The sequence below is a fragment of the Squalius cephalus genome (assembly GCF_949319135.1).
Source record: "Squalius cephalus genome assembly, chromosome: 6".
Classification (NCBI taxonomy): domain Eukaryota; kingdom Metazoa; phylum Chordata; class Actinopteri; order Cypriniformes; family Leuciscidae; genus Squalius; species Squalius cephalus.
Genome location: NC_137127.1, coordinates 45,691,245 through 45,715,500, shown reverse-complemented (window position 1 = coordinate 45,715,500; position 24,256 = coordinate 45,691,245). Strand labels below are relative to the sequence as shown.

Sequence of the window (24,256 nt, the reverse complement as noted above, 5' to 3'; positions counted from 1 at the left end):
ACACCTATTATACTATAATAAACATCTATTATATTCTATTATACAATTATATAATAAACACAATTTAATAACAAAAAATAATTCCACTCTTAAATATTAAATTATTATTCAATTTAGTGAGGTTAAAAAAATCAGCCAACAAAATCAAATTCAGTTACATTCTATGAAAAAAAATTAAAAATACATAAGAATAATATATATATATATATATATATATATATATATATATATATAGGGAGGGATGGATGAACAGATGAATACATGTTTTTTCACAGGATACATTTTTTTTTACAAATGCTAAATTTATGCAAAAGCATATATATATATATATATATATATATTTAATGTTATGCTTTTTGCATAAATTTAGCATTTGTAAAAAAATGTTGGCCATGAAAATTTTTCCTATTAAGCTTATGTCTTAGTTTTGAAGTGTATAAACATGTAATAACTATGTAATTACATTGTAACAAGTTATCTAATTGCATATTATATAACAAGGCACTTAATCAAGCGTCAGACATCTATCATTGATTCCCAACATTCATTTCTCTTCACACAAGCTCCTCGGTTTTGTCATTACAATCCAAACACAATCTACACTTCGCACAGAGAGAGGCATTCATGTGCAGTCTGAGAGTGTTTCCAGTGAGCCGTCCCTGAAGCGCTCTCTTAATTTTAGCTGCTTTAACTCATAAATCAGCGCAAAGGAAAACAGAAGGAAAAGTGCACTGGCAAAACACGAGTCTTCCTTCTCCGGACGGAGAGCTGATGGTTCAAGTGCTGGGATTTCAGCAGATGCAAAAGGAGGGATTCATTATTTTTTCTGAATGAAGAAAAGGAAGGGGTGATATTTGTCGTTCGTCTTTGATCAGCTCAGAGAAGATGGTAGGGTGTTTTAATATACGTGCGAGTGTGTGTAAGTGTGTTGTTACGGGGGAGGAGAGCGCATTGAAGACATATTTTAACCTCCAGGCCCCTAAACCCCCCTGAGCGCTGCTGTTGGGGCCACAGAACAGGGCAGGCTTTGTGTGGGGTGCGATCCGCACATGGCAATCAAAGACTGCTGTTCCTATACTAAAATAACCCCCCACAAATCCATGAAAGAAAGAGAGAGAAACTTTTATAGGAAAAATAAAGACAAATCTCTGTTAAGCAGCAGCTGAGTTTTACAAGCACTGTTTTTGTGTTCAATCTGTTGCAGCATTTATCCATCCATCCATCCATCCATCCATCCATCCATCAATCCATCCATCCATCCATCCATCATCCATCCCTCCATCCATTCATCCATCCATCCATCCCTCCCTCAATCCCTCCCTCAATCCCTCCATCCATCCATCCATCCATCCATCCATCCATCCATCCATCCATCCATCCATCCATCCCTCTATCCATCCATCCATCCCTCCCTCCATCCAATCCATCCATCCCTCCATCCATCCATCCATCATCCCTCCATCCATCCATCCCTCCATCCATCCCTCCCTCCCTCCCTCCCTCCCTCCCTCCCTCCCTCCATCCATCCATCCATCCATCCATCCCTCCATCATCCATCCCTCCATCCATTCATCCATCCATCCATCCCTCCCTCAATCCCTCCATCCATCCATCCAACCATCCATCCATCCATCCATCCCTCTATCCATCCATCCATCCCTCCCTCCATCCATCCAATCCATCCATCCCTCCATCCATCCATCCATCCATCCATCCATCATCCCTCCATCCATCCCTCCCTCCCTCCCTCCCTCCATCCATCCATCCATCCATCCATCCATCCATCCCTCCATCCCAATTCACTTTACAACTTTTTTACATTCACAATCAAATTGCAATTCGGTATCCTCTTTGCTACCTCAATTCAAATTTAAATAAAATTTTAAATTCATTGCATGATCAAAATTAGGATCATTGCATTAGTGTTCATCACACAACACATATAACATAGAGCGCAAACTCATCAGCACAGAAAACAGAAGAACAGCCGATGTGAGCCAACAACAGCGCTCAGGTTTAATCCCAGACTTTTGAGCTGCTTTATAAGTTATGACTCAATCTTCCAGAAGCTGTTCAGTAGAAATGAAGATCCAGAGATGCACACAATCCCACGACACTATTTACGAAGGTGTTGAAACATCCAACATAAGCGATAATCCACCACAAATGGAGGACAGATCAATAAAAGCTTGTGGGAAAGGGAGAGAGAGCTAGAGAGAAACAGAGAGAGAGAGAGAATAGGCTGTTCATATGTTTATGGTCTGTGTAAACCATCAACGGTCTCTGAATGTCCCACTCTGAATTATCACTGTGACCAGTCTGTCTCATAACTACAGCCAGACCAGCAGCAACTGTGTGTGTGTGTGTGAGAGAGAGAGAGAGAGAGAGAGAGAGAGAGAGAGAGAGAGAGAGAGAGAGAGAGAGAGAGAGAGAGAGAGAGAGAGAGAGAGAGAGAGAGGAGAATCACAAATAAAATATATATATAAAAAAAAAAATAGTGCAGTGTGCCAAGTACTTAAACTTCAAATTCAAGAAAAAAAAAAAAAAAGGTTTATAACATTTTCAACAAAACCATTAATTTAATGATTATGAAACTGTGGTATAACCAGTAGGTAAAAACTACTGAAATATTTCCCTTTCACCTTAACCGAGTATCTAATTATTATTATTTTATTATCTATCTATCTATCTATCTATCTATCTATCTATCTATCTATCTATCTATCTATCTATCTATCTATCTATCTATCTATCTATCTATCTATCTATGGCAGTGTTTTCTAAATGAAACACAAGAGCTGTAGTTTGCAATTGCAAACTAAGTATAAAGCAGATATGCTTGCAGTTTTGCAGACTTGGTCTGAAAGATATATGAGTAAGTGGACCTCAAGTACCACTTTTAGTGTGTAAGCAATAAAAAAAAAAAACTAATAAAATGTAGGAATTGAATTAGAGTTTGAATTAAGCGTTCTCAATTCAGTTCTAGATATCAAACAAGCCTGTGATTAATATGCAAACTGTGGAAGTTTCCATGATATTAAAAACACAATTTTAATGATATTCTTTTTAAAAGATTGTGCTAAACTCCTACTATTTCAGCATTATAATTGACAAGGCTTCTTTCCTTAACACAACTACCAGAAAATTCCCCTTTTTTATTTTAATTAAACAAGATAAACTGAATTCAGTCACTGAAAACACAGAAGAGCTGCAAGTGATTCAACAAGAGCATCACATCTTTGTGAGCATAAGTGTGCATTTCTGTGCATATATAGTCTTACTCCTGGAAGCGTTCTAACACATGCACACACACACCTTTCCAGTCTGTACAGTGTGTAAGTTGAGCTAAAGGCAGCAGTTCAGCACCGCTCCCCTCCTGCAATGAAATTCCAACAAATTCTCAAATTGCAGTCAAATTGAAAGCACATTGGTGAGGGGGCGGCGATCGCTAATAAAATCTGAATAACTGACCAACTGCGAAGTCAAAACAAAACCTTCAACAGATATCATCACCATTGAGCTTCAGCATCACCAAACACAATGCATATTGCATATCAAACACTGAGCATATTCACCAGCTCTGCATCTTCGGCTGGTTATGATGCGTGTGTGTGTGTGTGTGTTGTATGAGTCAGTGTTTGCCTGCAGTTTGACCAGAGGCGGTGCCCGTCCCTGCCCTGCTCCGCTGTGTGTAGACTTAATAACACACAGGAATGTTAATCAGACTCACCACAGCATCTACATACATGTATGAAACTATTACACTGCGGACTGTCACATTCGCGGACGGCGGGGAGCGGAAACACGCAGCAGGCCGAGGCAAACAGGGTGTGTGTGCGTGTGTTTGCGGATCCAGACCGATCCAGCCTGGCTTTATTGTGGAGGGCTGTGATTGTGTTTGTTTGTGTTACAAGAGGAACATGATCATCTCTGGTTTCTAACCCTGAGCCCCGGGGCTCAAAAGAAAGTTAAACATATGGTCCTACATACATGTACACACATTCCCACATGTAAACTACATAACACATGGCACTCTTAAAGGGATAGGTCACCAAAAAATGAACATTCTGTCATCATTTACTCTCTGGCCTGTATATATTTTGAAGAATGTTTCAACTCTTAATGGTAAAAGACTGTAAAAATGATTTCTGTTAAGTTGCCTTACTCTATACGGAGACAACTGTAATATATCCAATGAGACATACTGTTAAATGAACAGTTTTTGGAAGTGAAAAAGAACAAGTCATCTTATAATTTACAGTGAACAAAAGCATAAATTGACATACATTTCCTGTGTATTTTTACAGTAAAGCAGCCACATCTTCCTTTTTACTATTTACCATGGATATCAGATTATGTGAGATTTTATTGATCCTCTCTGGGACACAAAAGGAATATTTCTGAGGGGATCCTGTTTTTTTTTTTTTTTTTTTCATACAGAAGTCAATGGGGTCCAGTGGGTTGCTTTGGGAACACTGACATCAATTGTATTTCAAAATATCTCCTTTTGTGTTCAGGAAAGTTAAATAATAATAAAAAAAAAAAACAGGTTTGGAATGAAATGAGGGGGAGTAAATGATGACAGAATTTTACATTTGGGGGATGAACTAACCCTTATAAAGTCACAAACAGGTAAAAGGAACTCAAATATCTTTTGGCGGAGAGCGAGTATAGCCTCTGGTAGATGGGACAAGACCATCTCTCTTATTATTATTTGATTTTCACTCGGGACGCCTTCCAAGGCAATACAAATGGTGGAGTGGAGGATTACGAACTTTTTCTTCTGTTTCCAAAACACACAGGCTAAATCAAAGAAACAGCAGAAGGCAGATCCACAATGCCCGGCGCGTAAGCTCTGGCTCAGTCCCGAGGCAATCGTCCCTAATGAAAACTCAAAAACCCAGTTCTCTTAAAAAAAAAAAAAAAACACCTGACAGCTCGCAGACAGGCCGGGATCTGCCCTACGACTCACAATGGCTCTCTGTTAAACTGCGAGTGTGTATGCAGGCCCACAGCCTGGCCACCAGCACAAAACCGTTGACACCCACGGAATAAAGTTCCCATTACCTCACAGCAGAATCCATCACTGTTTTTTAAGGACCGTTTTTAAGCACTCGGCCCTGTTGGGACTCCACCCACCTCAGAGGCGAGCTGCTGTCATAATGTTTGGACGGGCCAGCTGCTCTCACCATCCCAGCAAACTGCATCTAAACGCGGCCCTTCAGAGAACGCGAAGCTTCTGTTTACCGACACGGTTCTCGTGCAAACAAAGCGACGGTCCACGCACAGATGCGGCGTGTCCTCCCGACATCTCGCTTATAGATGGCACTGAAGTATTCAAGTGGATGAGTGGACTTAGTTTTCGCCAAAGCCACGGGATTCTTGCCAAAGAAACGAAGGGAAATAACATAAGAAATCCCTTGGAAGAGAAATGGGGCAAGATGCCTCTGTTGTAAATTAGGGATAAACTTTCCCGTGCAACAGCGTGCAAGCATGGGCCTCGTCTCCTGAGGCCATGCACCTGGGCTTCATCTCTCGAAGTCTGAGGCCCAAAGCACTCAGGGGGAGATGCTCGGGATGGGATGCTTGCTGAAATTCATAATCATTGCGACTCTGCCAAACCAAATGCGTCCAGTAAAAGTCAAGCAGGTGGAGCGAGACAGGAGCTCTCCCTACTAAAACGCTCGTGTGGAATAAAAGCGAGCGTAATGTGCAAACTATCTTATAAAATATTGTTGTTAACTTGATCTCAGTGTGGTTTGAGTGACTGTGCCACGGCGTGGTCAAAAACAATGACAGCAACCATGTGGAATAAACTAGACCACTTTGGCTCCATCTGTCGCATGGATAGTCACGCATTAAACAGTTACAATCGCTTCCAAACTTTTTACTGTTGTGGTGCAATTAATACAAGCTTTTTCAAACTAGTTTGGAAACAATTTATTGGTCAGTTGCTTGGCACTTCATAAATAGTCATAAACAAAATATAAACGCTGCTCTAAAAAAGGCTTTGGAGTGATGTTCAATGAAATTGCAATTAATCTGGTTTTGTTTTGAAGTTATTAATGCAATCTGTCATCAAAAATAGTCAGACCATTTCAACTAGTGTGAGATTTTAAAAATGTACAAAAGCTGTCACTGGGGCAGTATTCTTTCAAAAGGTACAGTTTTGTTCCTTATTTACCCCTAAAGGGTGCATATTAGTACCTTAAAGGCACATGTTAGGGGCACTGGAGGAACCTTTTCATAGTTCCTATAACTACTGGCGCAAGTACCAGCTTTTTTGGGACGCAGGAACTCGGAACGATTTTAGGAACACCTTTTTTAGGAAGTGTACGATGATTGGCCCGAACGTATCCGCACCCACCATTTTTAAAAAGCAGTGTAAACACAGTTACGGTATACATTTACTCCACACACATGGAAAACAGCGATAAATGGGCCGATGTTGAAGTCCAGGCACTTCTCAACCTTTACCCTACCGAGGAAGCAACTTTGAAGGGACCAAGCGAAACATGATAATATATTTCTGCTCAGCTAACGCCATCAGTCATCAATCACATGGCAAACGCTATACTACTTTTTTTGTATACCGTTTACTTTCTTTGTTTAACAATTCTATCCAATAGCATATTAGATTAGCCTAGAAATCTAGACGCACCCTAGCGGCAGCAAACTTTATTTTGCAGCCAGTGTGGTCTAGCAACTCTCCGTTGACTTTCGAGCTGGAAAAACCAAACTCTAGTCAGGCCAATTACATCGTGTATAGAGTAGGCGGGGCGGGCTTAACATAATGACGACAGAGTTGTGACGGTTCCCTGCTACTTGAAAACAAAGAATGGCGGCTGCTGCTGGCGAACAGTCTTTCGAATCGGCTTTGGCCGCGACTCTGGAGGACTTGGAGTTAAGCTTTTCTTTGAGAAAAGAGCAAAGAACGGCACTTCAGTCATTTTTAAAAAAGGAAGATGTGTTCGGAGTTTTGCCGACTGGATACGGCAAAAGTTTAATATACCAACTAGCCTTCTTCGTTGCTCTGATTAGTTGTAGCGCTATCCTATTGCGTGCAGAGGGATTTTGAGAGACAACAGTTTATCCCGCCCCTCGGATTGAGCCGTGCCAATGGTGAGTTGGTGATCTTGATGTAGGTCTGGCTTGCCAGTCTAATATTAGATCAAAAAAACTAATGAAGATGGAGAATGGGAGCATTGTGTGCTCTGGCGATCTCAGCGCCGTCAAAATAAAAGTCCCGCACAACATCCAGGGCTGCGTTTTCCAAAAGCATCGTCTAAGCATCGTCAAGCCTAAGTTGGTCGTAGAGACCATTAGTGGCAATTGTTCTAAGATCAACTTAGACGTATGATACTTTACATCACTTCAGAGTTCCTACTGTCAGTGTGAATGCAACCAGGAAAATGGCACTAGGGGAACATTTAGTTCTCGGACGAACGCCCTAGTGGTTAGTTCCCATAACTAGAGCAAAATCCCCTATAATTCCCTAAAGTTTTTGAAATGGTACAACCATTTTTTTTTTTTTTCTGACAACAATATTATAATATTGTGATTGAGATATGTTGCAATATATATTGACATCATAAAGCACGCCATAGAATAAAACAAGTTAACACATTTGTAGGCGCACAAACCCACTAAGAGAAATGCAGCAAAAGTGAAAGACCCAAACTAGCCAATCTCAATCGAATAAAATAAACCGGGTGGACTTACTTTCCCTGAGGTAATTGAGATGTGAGAGCAGGACCTCCGTGTTATAAATGCTGGTAAGTCTCAGGAAGTCCTCTTTGCTCATCTTGCAAAGCTCTTTTCCATCTGTGTTGTGGAACATGGCTGTGTCGATCTCCTGAAGACCATACTCTTTAATGGCCCAGTCTAACCATTGCCGCACATGGTCCGGAGACCAGAGAGAAGGGTCTGAAATGGCAAACACAAAATAAAGCCACAAATTAGCTGGAGACTCAAGGTTTAGATATGGCTTACAAGCAGCTTTCATTGGTTTCAGTGTGAAAAGACAGTAACTGTTTTAAAGCGAGCACTAAAGCAGAGAACAGATCTTGGTGTACAGAAACATTTTCAGATAAACTAAGTAATAATTTCTGCAACATTAGTGGGACCAAACAGAAATGCAAAAGTTATGACTCCAAACATCCAAAGGTCATGCATCATTATCTTATTTTCTCCAGATATAACAATCATTGGGATTATGAGGAAAATCAATCACAATCTCAAGAAAACAAGTACATAATAATAATAATAACAATAATGCATGGCCACTGCTGGCTTCCTTATGTTTGGAAACATAATTTCAGTTTGGTGCAGCTTACACATCTTTAATAGAACTGAACATTTGATATTCAACTATTTTATTTTAATATCTTTTTGGTATTGATGTTGTACACTGATTTATGTTGACTAGAGGTGTAACAATATATCATGTCACAATATATTGCAATGCAAAAATTGCAATAATATGTATCGTGGATAGTTCACTCAAAATAAAAATTCCAGTGTGAGGAAAAAAAAAATCATATAATGTATAATAATGCAATGGGGGAATATGTGTGGGTCCTAATAATGCCAAATATCTTATGCTACCAGTAAAACGTGGCCTACATTATTTTAAATACATCTAGTCAGTGACAGAGTGCAAACATGTTAGTCTAAAATAATTCTGTATTTTCAGCTTCAGAATCATGAATATTGTTATTCTGGTGTCTCTATTGTCCTGTGCTTTGGGTTTCAGCTCCAAGTCCACGCCTGTTCATTTACACACACAATGTAAAACCAAATTTAGCATTTTAAATCAACAGTACATGTTTTGTTAACCTTTTAAGTCTTGGAGTCTCAAAATAATATCATATCGTGAGTTCAGTATCGTGATATGTATCGAATCGTGACATGAGGGTGTCGTTACACTCCTAATGCTGACGAACAATGAATACCTGCTGGGACGATAACTCTCCTCTCATTGGTTGTCATGTTTGGAGGCGGAGCACACTTCTCATCCATGTAGCCAGTATAGTTCATCTGAGATGTGTCGGTCCCACCCACCATTTTATTGCATTTACCCACACTACAGTCCACCGGGGACTCTCTGCCAGGGTGAGAGAGAGAGAGAGAGAGAGAGAGAGAGAGAGAGAGAGAGAGAGAGAGAGAGAGAGAGAGAGAGAGAGAGAGAGAGAGAGAGAGAGAGAGAGAGAGAGAGAGAGAGAGAGAGAGGTTATTGCTTACTAATGCTCATCTCAGACAGAACAACTCTGACAAACACAGAATAGTGGTCTTAACAAAAGAGGTACCTGGATCCATTGATGTGGTCATATTCTCGTTTGACATTAACTCGCACAGGCTGGCTGATCCACTCCTGCTGAGGAGGAATAGGGTTGATCTTGTGTGTCTGAGCGTAATCCTGTGTGCCGGACGCAGTCATGTCCGTCTTGGGTAAAGGAGCAGCAGAAGCGTATGGAGGCTCAAACAGAGACTGGTCTTCACTCACCACTGACAGCGCCTCCTGGAGGATCGTAGAGCCAAAGCTATATCACTGTTTCTCATTAAAGCACATGACAAATGACTTTCAGTTCATCGTGTGTAATCAAGCAACACAAATGTCTAAATTGTTTCTTGCTGAAGGGCATTAGAAACACAGATGCTGAGTGCAAACGAAGCAGTGCAATTGATTGCTTTCATATATTAAATATGTGAAGTCAACATGAAACACAGTTGTACTTTATTTGACATAAAGTATGACAAATTGACATATTCAATAAAAAATAAAAATGTAAAAAAGGACCACTGGGCATTGATGGGATTGTGAAGAGTAGGAACTACATACCAGACTGAAGTCAGGTGTTTGAAGGGGAGGAGTTAAAAAAAAGAGGGATTTGTGATGTCATGTTTCAGAGATGGAGAAATGTATTGTGTTTTGAAAAAAAAATAAATAAAAAATCATGGAATAATTTGCACCAATGAATTGTGGACACTAAAATCAGGAATGTGCATTGGAAAAGTAAATAAGGTCGCATATTTTGATTTCATGTTGACTTCACAGCGTTATGGGTGTAATAATAATAATAACAAAATTCAGCCATTTACTTCAGAGTTATCATTAAAAAAAAACACAACCGAAAAACTTAACTTTGACTTTTAAACCTTTTTGTTTTCGGGAAGAATTTTAAAATGTGACTTTCAATAAGCAGAAGATTTCTTGCTCATGACTCATATGAGAGACGGAACAGAGGCAAGGTCACTTCTACATTTGCTCTCGTTGCAGGCGCTCAGCTGGGGTGATGTAGTTTTATTAAAGAAAACAAACGCGGCAGACAGGCTCCTCTGGAGAGATCCGCGTCTACACGTGCACGTGATCGTCTCCATTCAGCTTTCTTTCAGTTTTATGAAGACTATCTCGAATCGGTCGCCTAGATTTCCCTCTGTTATTTCAGTCACGAACACCTGTAAAACTCTCAACTTTCACTGAACTTTATACTCAATAAATGTGAAAATTCACCATTAAAAAAAAAACAAACATTTAGGCTAAAAGACTCACATCATTGTAGACTCAGAGGGTGATTTTGGACTACTGTTCGATAAAAAAATAATGCTTCCTCTTTGGCATTTTTTAATCAAAACATACTTTCCATAAAGCATGTATGCTTTACAATTAACCATTCCGTCTCTGGCTAAGGGGATCTTGTTTTTTTTCTAACTTTGCTGACAGTCGTCATCAATTTGATCAGTGTCCCGCGGACAGTATCGGGGCGACCCACAGCAGCAGGCCGGTGGCATGATAAGTATGGCAGAGTTAAGGAATGCCTTCACGCTGCCAGATAAGGCCAGAGCTGCTATTATGACTGTTACACGTTACTTACACGCAGACATATCAGCCTCCACCATATAATTCATGATTGGCAGTCAGTCTTTCCCAAGATTACAGAGGGCTGTAAAAATAGGAAAATCTAATTCCACACTCACGCTCGTACATACGTACAGACAGGCCTGTCAAAAGGCGAAATTCCTTCATCTCTGTGAAATCGAGTGCTAAGCAATGGTCAGCGCACAAGTGCAAGCTTCTTCTTACAATGAGGTTAAAATACTCACAAAGGTGCCAATTTCCTTGAGCCATAAATTGGCCGTGTCTGCACGGCTCGCTCAAACCATCCAGAACCACAGGGTTACACTGGTTCGGCGTTGTACATTTATAGTGAGCCGTATTATATTAGAAGTTATCTCTAGAAAAAGCTATTTTCAACATTTGCATATGAGAAATTGAATAGCCACAATCACCATTGCTTGTCCCACAAGATGCGTCATTAGGTCGGGATGTGCAGACACATTAAAAGCACAGTGCTATTTTATACAGAGGCCATTCCTGTCTTTTGTTTAAGGAGGAAAAGGAAACCTGACAGGAAACCAGATTGTGTGCAGCAGGAAATACCCATGGATTGAGACACCCTCCTCATTGTCGACTAAAGTGAACAGTTAAAAATCAATCAAGAGAGCTATCGGAGTCAAATTCCAAACGACTAACACACAAATTCATGCTAAAGAAGATGCAATTAGAAAAACGAATAATTGATGACTACATTTCCAGATAATTACGGGTCACACATTATATTAGTTGTATTTTATACACTACTTTCATTTGAAGTCGAAAGGTTAGGTTTAGTGTAGTGCCATTGCAGGACTTCAATTAAATATGTTGTATGTATATATATATATAATGTTCATGCAATGATTTGACACTGATGACTGGAGTATGGCTGATGAAAATTCAGCTTTGCATCAGACAAATAAATAATATTTTTAAGTATATTACAAGAAAAAAAAACATTATTTTAAATCAATAATATTTCACAACATAACTGTTTTTCTGTGTTTTTGATATATATATATATATATATATATATATATATATATATATATATATATATATATATATATATATATATATAGCCTATATAAATATATATAACTTACATAAAATGAGTGTTCATCAGAATATATCAGTATGTTATTTAAATTGAGTTATGATTATAATTTATTCAAATTAAGCTTATTTCCAAAGATAAGTAGCTACAATTGTAAAGTACATAGAAATTCATTATATGTTGGAATTGTTATAATACTACTACTAATAATAATATGCTATATTAACAAGTAATGACAACAACTATCATACAATAACATACACTTCTTTTCTCAATGCTATACAATTTCCAACAATAATTGTATGCCCTTTGAACTATAAGGCAGCATTAAAATCATCCTCCATCTGTCCTCAGTCACCCCACTGCAATCGAAACACTCTATTTAACATGATACAATCTAAAACAAGCATAATGTGTACAGCCCCAAACATATACCACACCCAAAACCACTTATATGACCGCAAAAAAAGGAGTGTTTGAATGTGCAGCCCTCCCCTCCAGAGGAGAGTCCACAATTAATCAGTGATCATTACCTTATTTGATGCTCATACCATTTTAATTCAAATATTGATAGTTGTTTTTAATCGGAGATTGTATATGGGGATTATCCATTTAAAAATAATAAAAATATAAAAATTCATGCTAGATTATTCTAAATATCGAGATGCACAGAGCAGCGGCGTGGACCACACATCACTTATTATTCCAAGTAGAGCGCAAGGTTTTTTTTTTTTTTGTTTGTTTGTTTTTTACTTTGTGGACTGTAGTCTTTGTGTAAACACAACCCATTCAAAAGCGCATTATAGCAATTATTATCAGTTATCAGAAGAAGGGAAAGAACGTGGAGTAATATTTTACTGTGGGTGGGCTCGGCTTTTGAACTATATGAATGGTTGGAAAACCTCGGCACGGTGCCACTCCAATTGCGCAGCCACATCTCCAGCCTAAAGCTTTATGATTTATATAAACCACTGCACTGCATTCACACACACACACACACGCGCGCGCTCGCCACGATATACTGAAAACTCACAGCAGCCTCGTCGAGCACCGGACGTTCGCTATTCTAATCTTTAAAACGAAACTTAGGCTATGATTTTTTTTTCTTTTTTTTTTTTCTTGACGAAACATCTTTACTCCATCATAAACAGCCCGTGCGTTTTTACGAGCGTCCAAGAGTGCGCGTTGAGTCCGTCTGAACGCTCGTATCCTCCGCTACAGTTTTCAACTTTCAACAAAGTTTCGACGAAAAGGAAAAGGAAACTTGGAGAGAGAGAGAGAGCGAGAGAGAGAGAGAGGGAGAGAGAGAGAGAGAAGAGGAAAAGCGCAACTCATAGCGGCTGAAAAGTCCCAGACTACAAGCTCCCAAAACTCTGTCCATCTCAGAAAGATCCCTCTCCTCCGCTCTTACCTTAATAGTTCCGTCCATTTTGCGCAATTTTCAGTGGAGCCCGACAATATTCCAAACATGACACGCGTCTGAATTAATTCCAGCCCCGATATGTGGCGGAGAGACAGAGACAGTTTCGCCGGATGGTTTTTTTCCTCTAAATTTGGGAAGTGAAGTCACTGCGCTTGAGAAGGAAGCCGTGCGTGCGTGTGTGTGTGTGTGTGTGTGTGTGTGTATGTGTGTGTCACTGGCCCTGCCTTCATTACGGCACCCAAAGCAGGATATTTGTCCCGAGAAGATAAGACACCAAAACAATAGTGTTTCTTTCCTTTACATGTTTTTGCCTGGAAATATTTACAGAATGCATGCCAGCTCTTTACGTTTGTTGCGCTTTTTCCAACATTAAAATAGACATCGATCTGGTAGAAACACTGTATGTTAAATATAATTATTAACAATAAAACTCTAAAAAGAAAAAGGACAAACACTAAGCTGATAGAAAAATATTATAATAAAAATAATAACTTTTGACCATTAATGCAGATAGTTATTGTCATAGGCTAAAGGTTTAATCGAATGCATAACGGGATAATATTATGATCGTTATTCCGCTATAAACGAAACGCGAGTTGGTACCCATGTGAAGTGAAGAATGTGACGAGTCTGTCCGAACTTCTTTCGCTGCTAATATGGGTTTCCATTAATAAAAGCGAAGCCCGCAGCGTCGAGTCTGTCTGCTCCACACGTGTGCGCGCTTCTGAATGCACACGCATAGCATTTCTCCAGAAACACTGGCTGTATATGGATCATATAGAGAGGCTATACCTCTCGAGTGCTTGCTGTTCAACATTTCACCAAATCAATAGCACATGGCCTCACATTTTTTTTGTTTTTTTTTATGTCTTCATGTGCAATGAGGGGAACAGTCTCTATTCTAGACAATATTTATACAGTAATTATTTACTTTCGTTCTGGGAAAAGATTGAAATAGACATTATTTATTACGATTTAAACATATGTTGTGTCAAAAATTCTAATTTGAATAAATATTATACTCTAAAAAAAAATGCTGGGTTGTCTCAACCCATGTTTAGGTCAACTATGGACAAAACCCAACGGTTGGGTTTAAATTTTAAAATAATGAAATACATAAATAAACCAAAAAAATAACAGATTAAAACATTTAAACCAACCGTTGGGTTAAACAAATCAAAAAAGTTCAAACCAACCAACCAACCAAAAAAAGTAAACCAACGGTTGGGGTTGTCCATATGTGACCCAAACATGTTAAAACAACCCAGCGTTTTTTTTTTTTTTGTTTTTTTTTTGTGTGTGTGTTTTTGTTTTTTGTATACCATTCTCTAAAAATGCGAGTGAATCTCCACCCCTACGGTTTTTTTTTTTTTTTTTTTTTTTTTTTTTTTTTTTTATAACATATTACCGAGCACACTCTAGACGCGCAGCCAGACCCCCGGATCCTGAGACCCCCTGACCGAGAGGGCCAAGCCTCGGGGAGCGAGACTGAGTCTGCGCCGGCTGACTTGCACTGTTTGCGGGGTCTGGGAGGGGGTCGGGGGGCGGGGAGGCCCCCTCGAGAGCTCCACATCTGGATCCTGCTAGGGGTCAAGGCTTCTCCTGCCTGAGGCCTGCGCAGTAATTAACGGAGACACCTTGTTTAACCATTTCGAGTCTGTGCCTCTCTCCTGCACAAAACAACCCTGATTTTTCTTTTATTCAAATAAACGGTGTTGGCATATATTTATCAATTTCTGTGTTCTGCATTCGTGATTGAGTGGGGGATATAAGACAAGTAGAGAGATCTGACAAAGCGAAGGAGAGGAATTGGGTTTTAGTCGGAACTAACCTTACAATAGGCTATTATGGTTGAGTAATGCAGATTTGGATCATCATATCAGGTTTTGGGACATGTGTATGCGCGTTGCAGTGGAAGGGTGGACATCATTTTCACAGAGCGTGGGACTTGATAGCTGAAACATATGTTTCCCTAGAGGGGCCGCTTAGACTCCACAATTCTTTTAATTAAAACACCATTATCTCTGAGCGCATGACGAGACGGAGATCTGGCGGAGAGGGGTCACTAATGACAGTATAATTATGTTTTATGGTCTCTATTTCGATTATTATAAATGAGACGTCTCTTTACTCGAAGCTAAACTATATATCAGATAAATAGCGAACACAGTGGTTTCATTCAAAGTTACGAACCGCGTTTGTAGTGAGCAAACATTTTGTAGATCGTTTGAAGACGACATTATCTTGCTCTAGAAATCCACAATGTAGACAGCATCTGCTTATCTAAACCATGGTTCTTTCCAAGATACAGTGTGTTTTCAACTTTCAAGATGTAATGATAACAAGTCCAAAATAAATTACTTTTTATTTATGGAGAAAACATATCCAAGAGGTGCATCATTAAACCTAAAAAAAAAAAAAAAAAAAAAAAAAAAAGAATCAGTCTCTTTTCCCGCGTGGCACTTGCCCAGGTCATTATGAGTCCAGCGGTAACAAACATTTTGGAAGGCCAATAAACAAATGCATGTTGGTTTATGTAGTGAGCCACAGAACATCTGGCTCGACGCTTGTGCTTGACAGCCAGGCATTTCTCCCAACCACGACCTGTGGGAAGCCAGTGGCCCAACGCTACTGGAAAAACCCTGAAGTGCCTGAGTAAGACTAACCCAAAGTGAGGCCAGAGGCTTCCTCTGGTGGTAAACGGACTTTCGACCATACAATTACATAACTAAAGGTTGATCTACAAGTAGCCAATATACCATATCTGTCTATCTATCTATCTATCTTACGATTTTTAGACAAATATTCGACACAGATTACCGGTAATGGCGTGGTGCTTCTCAGGTTGCTCGAGACCGTCACGAGCCCATTTTCCTCTCACGCGCTGAGAATGACACGCACATCGAAAAAATAAGAGACTGCAGCACACAACACCAAACTGTCTGGCCTCCAGCCCCGGGCCATAATTAATTTGAGATTTATTTTTATTGGAAAGCTCCAGTCTCGCCCGGCCTTAACCAAACAAAAACCTTAACCCATGGCTTCGCCTGAATGAGGCTGAATATTTCTCTGAAACTTGCCTTTCTTGAGGCGTGCTGAGGTAAATACATTTCCCGCTCAAATTCTGCCCGGCAGCAACAACATTCAAATCTGAGCGTTTAACTGGCTGACCCTTTTCACAGACTGTGATGACGCGTTTTAACGGTCATAAATCATAAATCCTCAAATTTATTTTATATATATATATATATTTGTATGTATGTATGTAGCCTACATTTATAACGCTACTTTGTATTATATTACCTTTGCATCAAATGACAAAAATAAATAAATAACATAGTGAATGCTTCTGTGAGGGTGTTCAGCCTCTCTCTATTTTTTCCCCTCTTTTTGAAAGTTGTGAAAAGTTTTTATTTTGCTATTAGAGCAAATGGGAACACTTTTTAAGGTAGTCTCTCATTCACCGCTATAGAAGTTTCCTACGAACTACGACTTCCGATTCTGAGAAACCCGGAAATGTGAAGGAAATGGGTTACTTCTGGAACACATTTGTTAAATATTTGTAAATTTTGACCAAAACAAAAACTTAGTTTTGGTTTTGTGAGAAGACTGTCTTAACACAGACACTTGTTTACTTGTTAAAAAATAAGAATAAATGCAAAATGAAAAAAATAACAAACATAAAATAATAATAATAAGAATCTTCTCAAAGGCTCTTTCTTGCTGCATGCACTGTACTATTTATTATTCAGTCTGTGGAGAGAAAGCTGGATTTCAAAGAGAAGTTTTTCCCTCAACATTCCTCCGCTGCTAATGTCTCGAAACAAATCGAGGACTGTTCGTGGGACTGTGAAACGCAGCCCTCTGTGGAGGAACACAAACTATAGCGTCTGCATGAAAAGCTCCCTTATGCAGGGGGGCAATAAGTCTCCATAACATAACAACTCGGCTCTGGAAAGTATGCTGATTGTAAAGATATAATGAATGACTTTAGCAGGCACAATACTTCATTTTCATGGCTCTGTCTGTATGCAGTGCACTAAGCCTTCTGATACATTTAAGTTATTGTTGTGGCACTTTGCCATAAATAACCATCCAAATATGCCAATTTCAGCCTCTAAAACAATGAACAGTGATAATACCTTTCATATAGAGGTATTAAACCATGTTTGTATCAGAAAGAGAGAAATTCAGTAGAAGTGGCATAATCAATGTCAGTCTGAATGTGTTCAGTGGCTTATACAGTGGACTCAAACCCATCAGAGATTCCTTAAACAGGTCGAGTTTGAATAATAAATGGAAACTTCCCTGCTTGGTCGAACCTAGTTCATGAAAAAACAGATGTCTGCCATTTGCAATGTTTACATTCTTTAAAAGCATGTAGAGAGAGGAAAAAAAGGGCACCATGTCAAATGCAATAATGTACAATATAAGTAACATTTGTGAAGGTCATATGGCCTGTCCCTTCATTCAATGTTCAGATCAAGTTAGAGAGATGTGTTGTAAACAAATGAACCCAGTCGTCAAACATGACGAGGGGTGAATCTGCGTTTTTACAAACCATTTTACGTCAGTCATCATCACCATGCAACTTGTAAGAGGAAAAAGGCATTTTAGAAGTTCCAGTGTGTTTCCTCCAACATTACCTGCTCGTAGTGACGATGTTGTCTTACCTTGACGTAAGACGAAGTGTCGGGGACGGTCTGAAACATTTTCATTGGACAGAGAGCCCGGAAATGTGTGATGTTCACTTCACGGCCCCTTCAAAAAACAAGTCCACATGTCATCTTAGAGGAAACTAGAGTTTGTCCAGTGCAAAACTAACAAATGAACAAATACAAAAAGTCTATATAATAATAATAATTAGACAAAAAGCCAATTTGTGCCTTAATTCTGATCCCCACACCAATACAATTGTCTTAAGCTCTAAAAATGAACTTGATTCTAGTCTACTGAAATTCATTCATTATAGTCATTCATTAATTCATATCTCTCACAAATCTGCACAAAAAATATTTCATTTATTTCTCTGAATTAAACGTATTCTCCTCCACAAGCATATTAGCTAAGCCATTTCCTCTCAAAATTATTGATATGCGTCTCATATTCTAAGAAATACATTTCTTCATCCACTACAGAGATGTTTTCATAGATAAAACTCATGCATCTGCATTTTCTGTATACCTGCATCGGGTAATGGTAAAATCATTTGCAACGCAGCAGTTATTGTGTATATTTGGGCACCTTGCTTTCAAGCCCGTAAAACCACATCCAGCCAATCTAAACAGAGAGGTCAGATCTGGTTCATGAGCTTATGAGAGGCAAGACTGGAGCACAGTGAAACAGAGCTGCATTTATTCCTTTAAGAATTGTAGCTTTTACCTTTCATCCCTTCAGAGGTTCAAAACATTTTTTTTAATTAACTACACAAGCCTCTGTTTCATGGCTATTTTGGCTAAGGTGGCAGTGAAGCCATCATTAATAATAATAGGCTAATAATAATAATAATAATAATGAATTATTATTATTATTATTATTATTTGCATCGTTATGATTATATAAACAATGCATCCGTTTAATCTAGATCATGCTTTTTCTTTTCTTTCCCGGTCTTCTTTCGTTTTTGGATGTGTTTATATATGTGTTATATGAGATAAGTCAATTAGTGCAGTATATAGGCCCAGCCCCTTCACTTCCAGAGGAGACACACATTGAAACACTTTTCGTTTTAATAAGTGTAGCTTACAGAGTCTCGGGTGAAAGGGCACCTCGGGGACGGTGTCTTTTGCCTTTCCCTCGGCGTGCAATTACAGAGCAGACTGGCACTAGAATTATTCAACATTCCTCAGCAGTTCAGCAACACAATCAAAATAACCGATGGCCATATCAGAACACAAGAGAAATAACGCAAACCTTAACATTAAAAAGAGTATTTATCCTTCTTTAGAGGCTTAAATGATTATTTAATGGTGATTTTGTTTGGAGAATAACACGGTGATGAGTTGCATCGGTAGCCTATAATAATAAATAGGCTACAACTTTTTTTTGTTTAGGCCTTTCTTGATAACCAGGTCAGCTCACTTTCCCGAACCATCAGTGTAAAAAAACAACAACAACAACAACAAAAAAACCAGTCATTATTTTATATTCATTCATTGTGTATCAGTTTTGTTTCAATCCACTAAACTTATTAAAGTCATTTCTGTATTTCTGTTTTTCAGAGCGTCAACGCGACTTACTTCATCAATCGTAATTTAAAGTCATTTAAATGTATGACTGCAGGTTGTCACTTTGTGTTTACGAAAAATAAAAAATAAAAAAATGCAGGGGAAAATTCACCTTGTATTTTCAGTTCTAGTTGTAATTTCATAGCCTACATTGCACTTGACTACTGAAACAACATTTATTTTAAATCAATTTGTGCATAAAGCATCTATGCTATGTCATACGGGTTTACACATTTTACAGTTCAAATGATGCAACAATAAACGAAATATGCAACACGCTAATTATGGAAATTAAAATGCATTCGTCAGTTGCCTGTCATCGCGATAAGGAACGAGATGTTGACATTTCGATACCTGAACATACTGACCGTAATGAATAAATCAGGAGTCTTATAATTCGCTCGATTTATATTCGCAGCGTCAGACCCCGGGCTCCTGCGGGCGAGGGCTGGGCTCGCCTCATAAACTTTCCCAAATGCATCCAATTTCTAAACGGTAAAAGAGCATAGAATTCCGCATCTGTGGCCAATTAAGTGACTGGAGGCTCAACAGGACTGTTAAGTAACTGCATCGTCTCTCCCCCGAAGAGCGTCTAGTGTTGCATTTAAAGCGTGTGCTTGTTATCCATCAAATAGCTTTTCTCTCGACTGTCAACACATTGGAAAAGAGCAAAGAAGCGACATAACAAAATGCACAAGGAATTCAAAATAAAAAGTAGCTCCACGTGCATGTGTTTTTATTCAAGAGCGACTGAACTACTGCGGGTCAAACTAAATACAGAAAGAACACAAGCTCAGCTTCTGAACCTCAAACACCGCATACAAACTCACCTGTCTGGACTTTGTCTCTCGGTAACTTTGAACTCGTTTCCAGTCTTAAATAATTAGTCCCGTCTATGAGAAAGTGATTGTCATGGATAAGTGTGAGTAATGTTGAGGAGGAGAGGAGGGATGTATGAATGGGGAAAGAGAGATGGGAAAGAGGCGGCTCGCTGACCAATGAGAAAGCGCGAGCTCACCCCTGCACATCCACTGAACCGTGAAATAAGGGAAATCTGACTGAAATGAGCGCAAGACCATAAAAGAGAAGAAGGAGAGAGAGAGGGGGTAAAACGTGAAGCTACTGGAGGACATCCGAATATCTTCTGCAGACACTATAGGCCTATATTAACATTTAAAAACATTCGAAGTTTTCAAATTTCATTCATTCAATTGCTGATTCAGTTACGGAGCCCCTAAAGGGACATGGTGAAGGAAAAAAAACATGAGATGGAGGGAAAAAAATATTTGTCAATGCTTTTGAGTCCCCTCGCAAATGTTTTGCTTTCCCCGAGAAACTTGAGCTCAAAAGGTTTTTGAACGCAAAACATTTGTGAAAGACTTATTATTTTTCCCATCTCGTATTTATTTCCCCCACCACAATGTCGCGTTAGGGGCTCCGTACTATTTCTTTCACACCATTTCATTAATCAAAAATAAATAAATACATATAGGCTATTTGTGCTTAGTGATATTTTTACAAGAAAAAAATGCATTTAAAATAATAAATAGCATTTATGTTTTGACTATTGCGATATGTTTTAGTTTATTTTGTTTTAAAGATGTCTCCCAGAATCCCCGTCTGTCTCGTGAGGATCATGTCCCATCCACGCGTCACCCGTAAGCGTCTCTTTCCTGTTAGGTTGACCCTGTTCACTTCACTAACTCCATTTCCTCCACCAGAAAACTCCTTCAAAGAACCAGCGGCAGGTTTACAGTGGGGAAATCTACTGATGCGTGACGTCTGAATATCAGCAGGGAACCAAACACTTAATATAGACTCCTCATTGATCTGAACTGAAGGCGGTTCTCACATTAGGCCTGACAGTTTTTAAAAGCTGTTGATTTGAAAGCTTGATGACACTTATCATCGTTACAAGGGTTAGATTTCAGCATATAGGCAACTGAGTAGTTTACAAATTAACAACACTAAATATGTAGCCAAATCATATTGTGGAGTTGCTTGTGGGTACACTATCTGGTTACACTTTATTTTAAGGTGTCATTGTTACAGTGTAATTATATATTTTGTTACTGTAATATTAATTAGCATTACTATAGGTTTAGGGTTTGGTTGAGGGTTAGTTGCATCTAATTATGCATAATTTATTGTTATTATATGGTAAGTACATGCAACAAGGACACTAATTAAAGTGTTACCCTTTATTTTAAGGGGACGTTGTTACATTGTACGTATAAGTAATATTAATTTACTACATGTGCTTATAATAGGGTTAGGGTTTGGTTTAGGGTTAGTTAATGCATACTTTATTGTTATTACTATAGTAAGTAAATAAAATAAAGTGTTACCATAAAAATTGCTTGCTTTTGTAAACAATTATTACACAATGTAAAATGTATTGCATAAGGATTACACGTGTTGTTGCTAAAGGATATTTGTAATAATTTAGTTTGAGCTCATGGTCCTAAAACTAGATTGCTATACAAATGTGACAACTAATAATAAAATAGTATTGAAAAAAAAAAAAAAAAAAGTTTTTCCCATGAGTCTAAATTTACCTGACTGATTTAGGTAAACCCGTAAACTCTGAGACAAACAGCATTTGGAATAGCACGCCACGTTCTCGTAAGATCACATACATTCTTTTGAACAATAGCAGGAAATTGCCACCTTAGCCAGACGGGAAACATATCTGAAGGCAACCGTCACTTTACTTGCAGTTTCTGACTGTCATTTACAACATGTAAAATGCTAAATTCTTGCAATCTTTAACCAACATAGAAAAGTTTTACTTTCTTCACCTCTATATGCAGTATTATTATTTATTTCTCAATATATCCTGTAACTCCTGGAATTTTACAGATGTCGGGATTGAGAACACATCAATGGCTGGATGACGCACTTCCATCCAAATGCCTTATGACAGGAGTAAAGAACAATAAACATTGACAGTGTTAGTTCTCAGAAAATGGTTGTTTTTTCCATTCCATTGTCTTGTTGCTTTAAAACCGTTACTGTAGCTACTCACATCAAGATCAGCAATAAGGAACAGGAATACAAATGTTAAAGGAATGAAAATACAAAGATATCCAAACAACTGTTCTCAATAGAAATGGCCTATGTCCTCTCTTGACAAACTTAGGGTCCGTTTACACAACACCGTTTTCAACTAAAAACTGAAAACTTTTTATGTATTTTGGCCATTTATTTACACAACAACGGCATTTTGGGGGCCTGAAATGCAAACTTTTTAAAACGGGTTTCAAAGAGCGAGTTTTTGAAGACTATACTTCTGTCAGGACCACTATCGTCAAATACGATTGACAATTAGCATATAGTTTGGATTGGCGGTATGGTTCTGTTCTGGGCGAGAACTCCCTGCACATCCATGCAGCCTAGCATGAATAATAGCAGGGAGAACAGCAATAACCCCCCAAAACAAAACCATATGCCAATATCCCCCAAACCCAACTGCTTTTGCAGTTACCTGAGTGAGCCAAGGCAACAAGCATGTTGCCAATACCTGAAAAGCTTGAGCAACAGCATGTTACCAACAATACCAGAAAGCCTTAAAGCAGGGCTCAGTAGTTTCGGGATTTCTTCGCTGTATTCACGCTTTTTGCTCACAGGTTTCTCTCTAGAGCTCCCCCCACAGCTTCGGAATAGATATTTGACAACACTGTTGTAAAAACTCGTTGGCGATTCTCAGACACCAGAGGCTAATAGATCAACGACATCAAAGCAGATGGGACATTCTTTAAAACGTCTTCTTCATTTGGGTGCGAACAGCGTGAGGGAGCGCAATAATGACAGCATTTTAGCAGATTTCTTTTGGCCGTAAAGCAATTGTTTACATCGCGAGACCTGATATCACGCGATACTTCCTGACGCGGCGGCCGGCGCCCCGCCGGCTCAAAGTTGCAAGTGCGTATTTTCCACTCATGGGCACCAGGGGAGTGCGAAACGACCACCATTCAACCCGAAATAAGTAATATAACCACTCCAATGACTCCGAAGCTGTTCAGTTAAGGTAAAAAAGTTACTTAGTTCACCTTTAAGCAACAAGTATGTTGCCCTTACCTGGATGACATAAATGAGTATGTTGCCATGGCAACATGCATGTTGTCAATACCCGAGATGCTTAAGCAGTAAACATGCATATTGCCATGAATGACATGCTGTCTGAAATGAAGAAGTGAAAACTGAGATGTCAAAATTAATCAGCTGCTTGCTTGTGGTTGTATATCTGCTGTCTAAATCCAGTTTCTTTTGAGTGACGACTGTAAGCTAGAGATGAGAGATGGAGATTTCCTTTTCAATTATTCTTTTCATTAGAAATACGTCACAATACTGATTAATGTTGGTGAAAACTTCCAGTTCACGCAGAATTAAGCAACATGTCATTAATACAGCTGGATGGTTTAATGCAACAAGTGTGATTCTGATACGTAGATATATTTAAGCACAAATAGCCTATGTAGGTTTGCAAAAACTGCATACACTGACACCTGTCAATGATGTCCTACACCATGCAGCACTAGCTCAGACTAGCGACAACACAATCTGATACAACCATAGGACTATTATTGAAACTAGTGCATTTTGGCAGGGCAAGCATAAACCCAGTAGCTCTGAGTCAGATGCAGTGCGCAGCTAAGCATGGATACAGTGTG

At 38.9% G+C, this 24,256-nt stretch overlaps 1 protein-coding gene across 3 annotated transcripts in view; it reads right to left on the bottom strand.

Annotated features, from left to right (window-relative positions):
• Positions 1-20,591, bottom strand: part of fli1 (Fli-1 proto-oncogene, ETS transcription factor) — a 31,345-nt gene extending 10,754 nt beyond the window's left edge. Inside the window, exons 1-5 of one of the 3 annotated variants that reach the window (XM_079874885.1) lie at positions 20,414-20,591; positions 18,030-18,117; positions 9,309-9,520; positions 8,955-9,106; positions 7,723-7,926 (exon numbers count right to left, since the gene is read on the bottom strand). In XM_079874885.1, the coding sequence (XP_079731011.1) occupies positions 7,723-7,926; positions 8,955-9,106; positions 9,309-9,520; positions 18,030-18,074 (613 nt within the window). In that variant the 5' untranslated portion in view covers positions 18,075-18,117; positions 20,414-20,591. Of the gene's footprint in view, positions 1-7,722; positions 7,927-8,954; positions 9,107-9,308; positions 9,521-13,344; positions 13,483-18,002; positions 18,118-20,413 lie in introns of those variants that run through there. The other 2 variants (XM_079874884.1, XM_079874886.1) reach the window with 2 other exon arrangements.
• Positions 20,592-24,256: the final 3,665 nt, after the last annotated feature.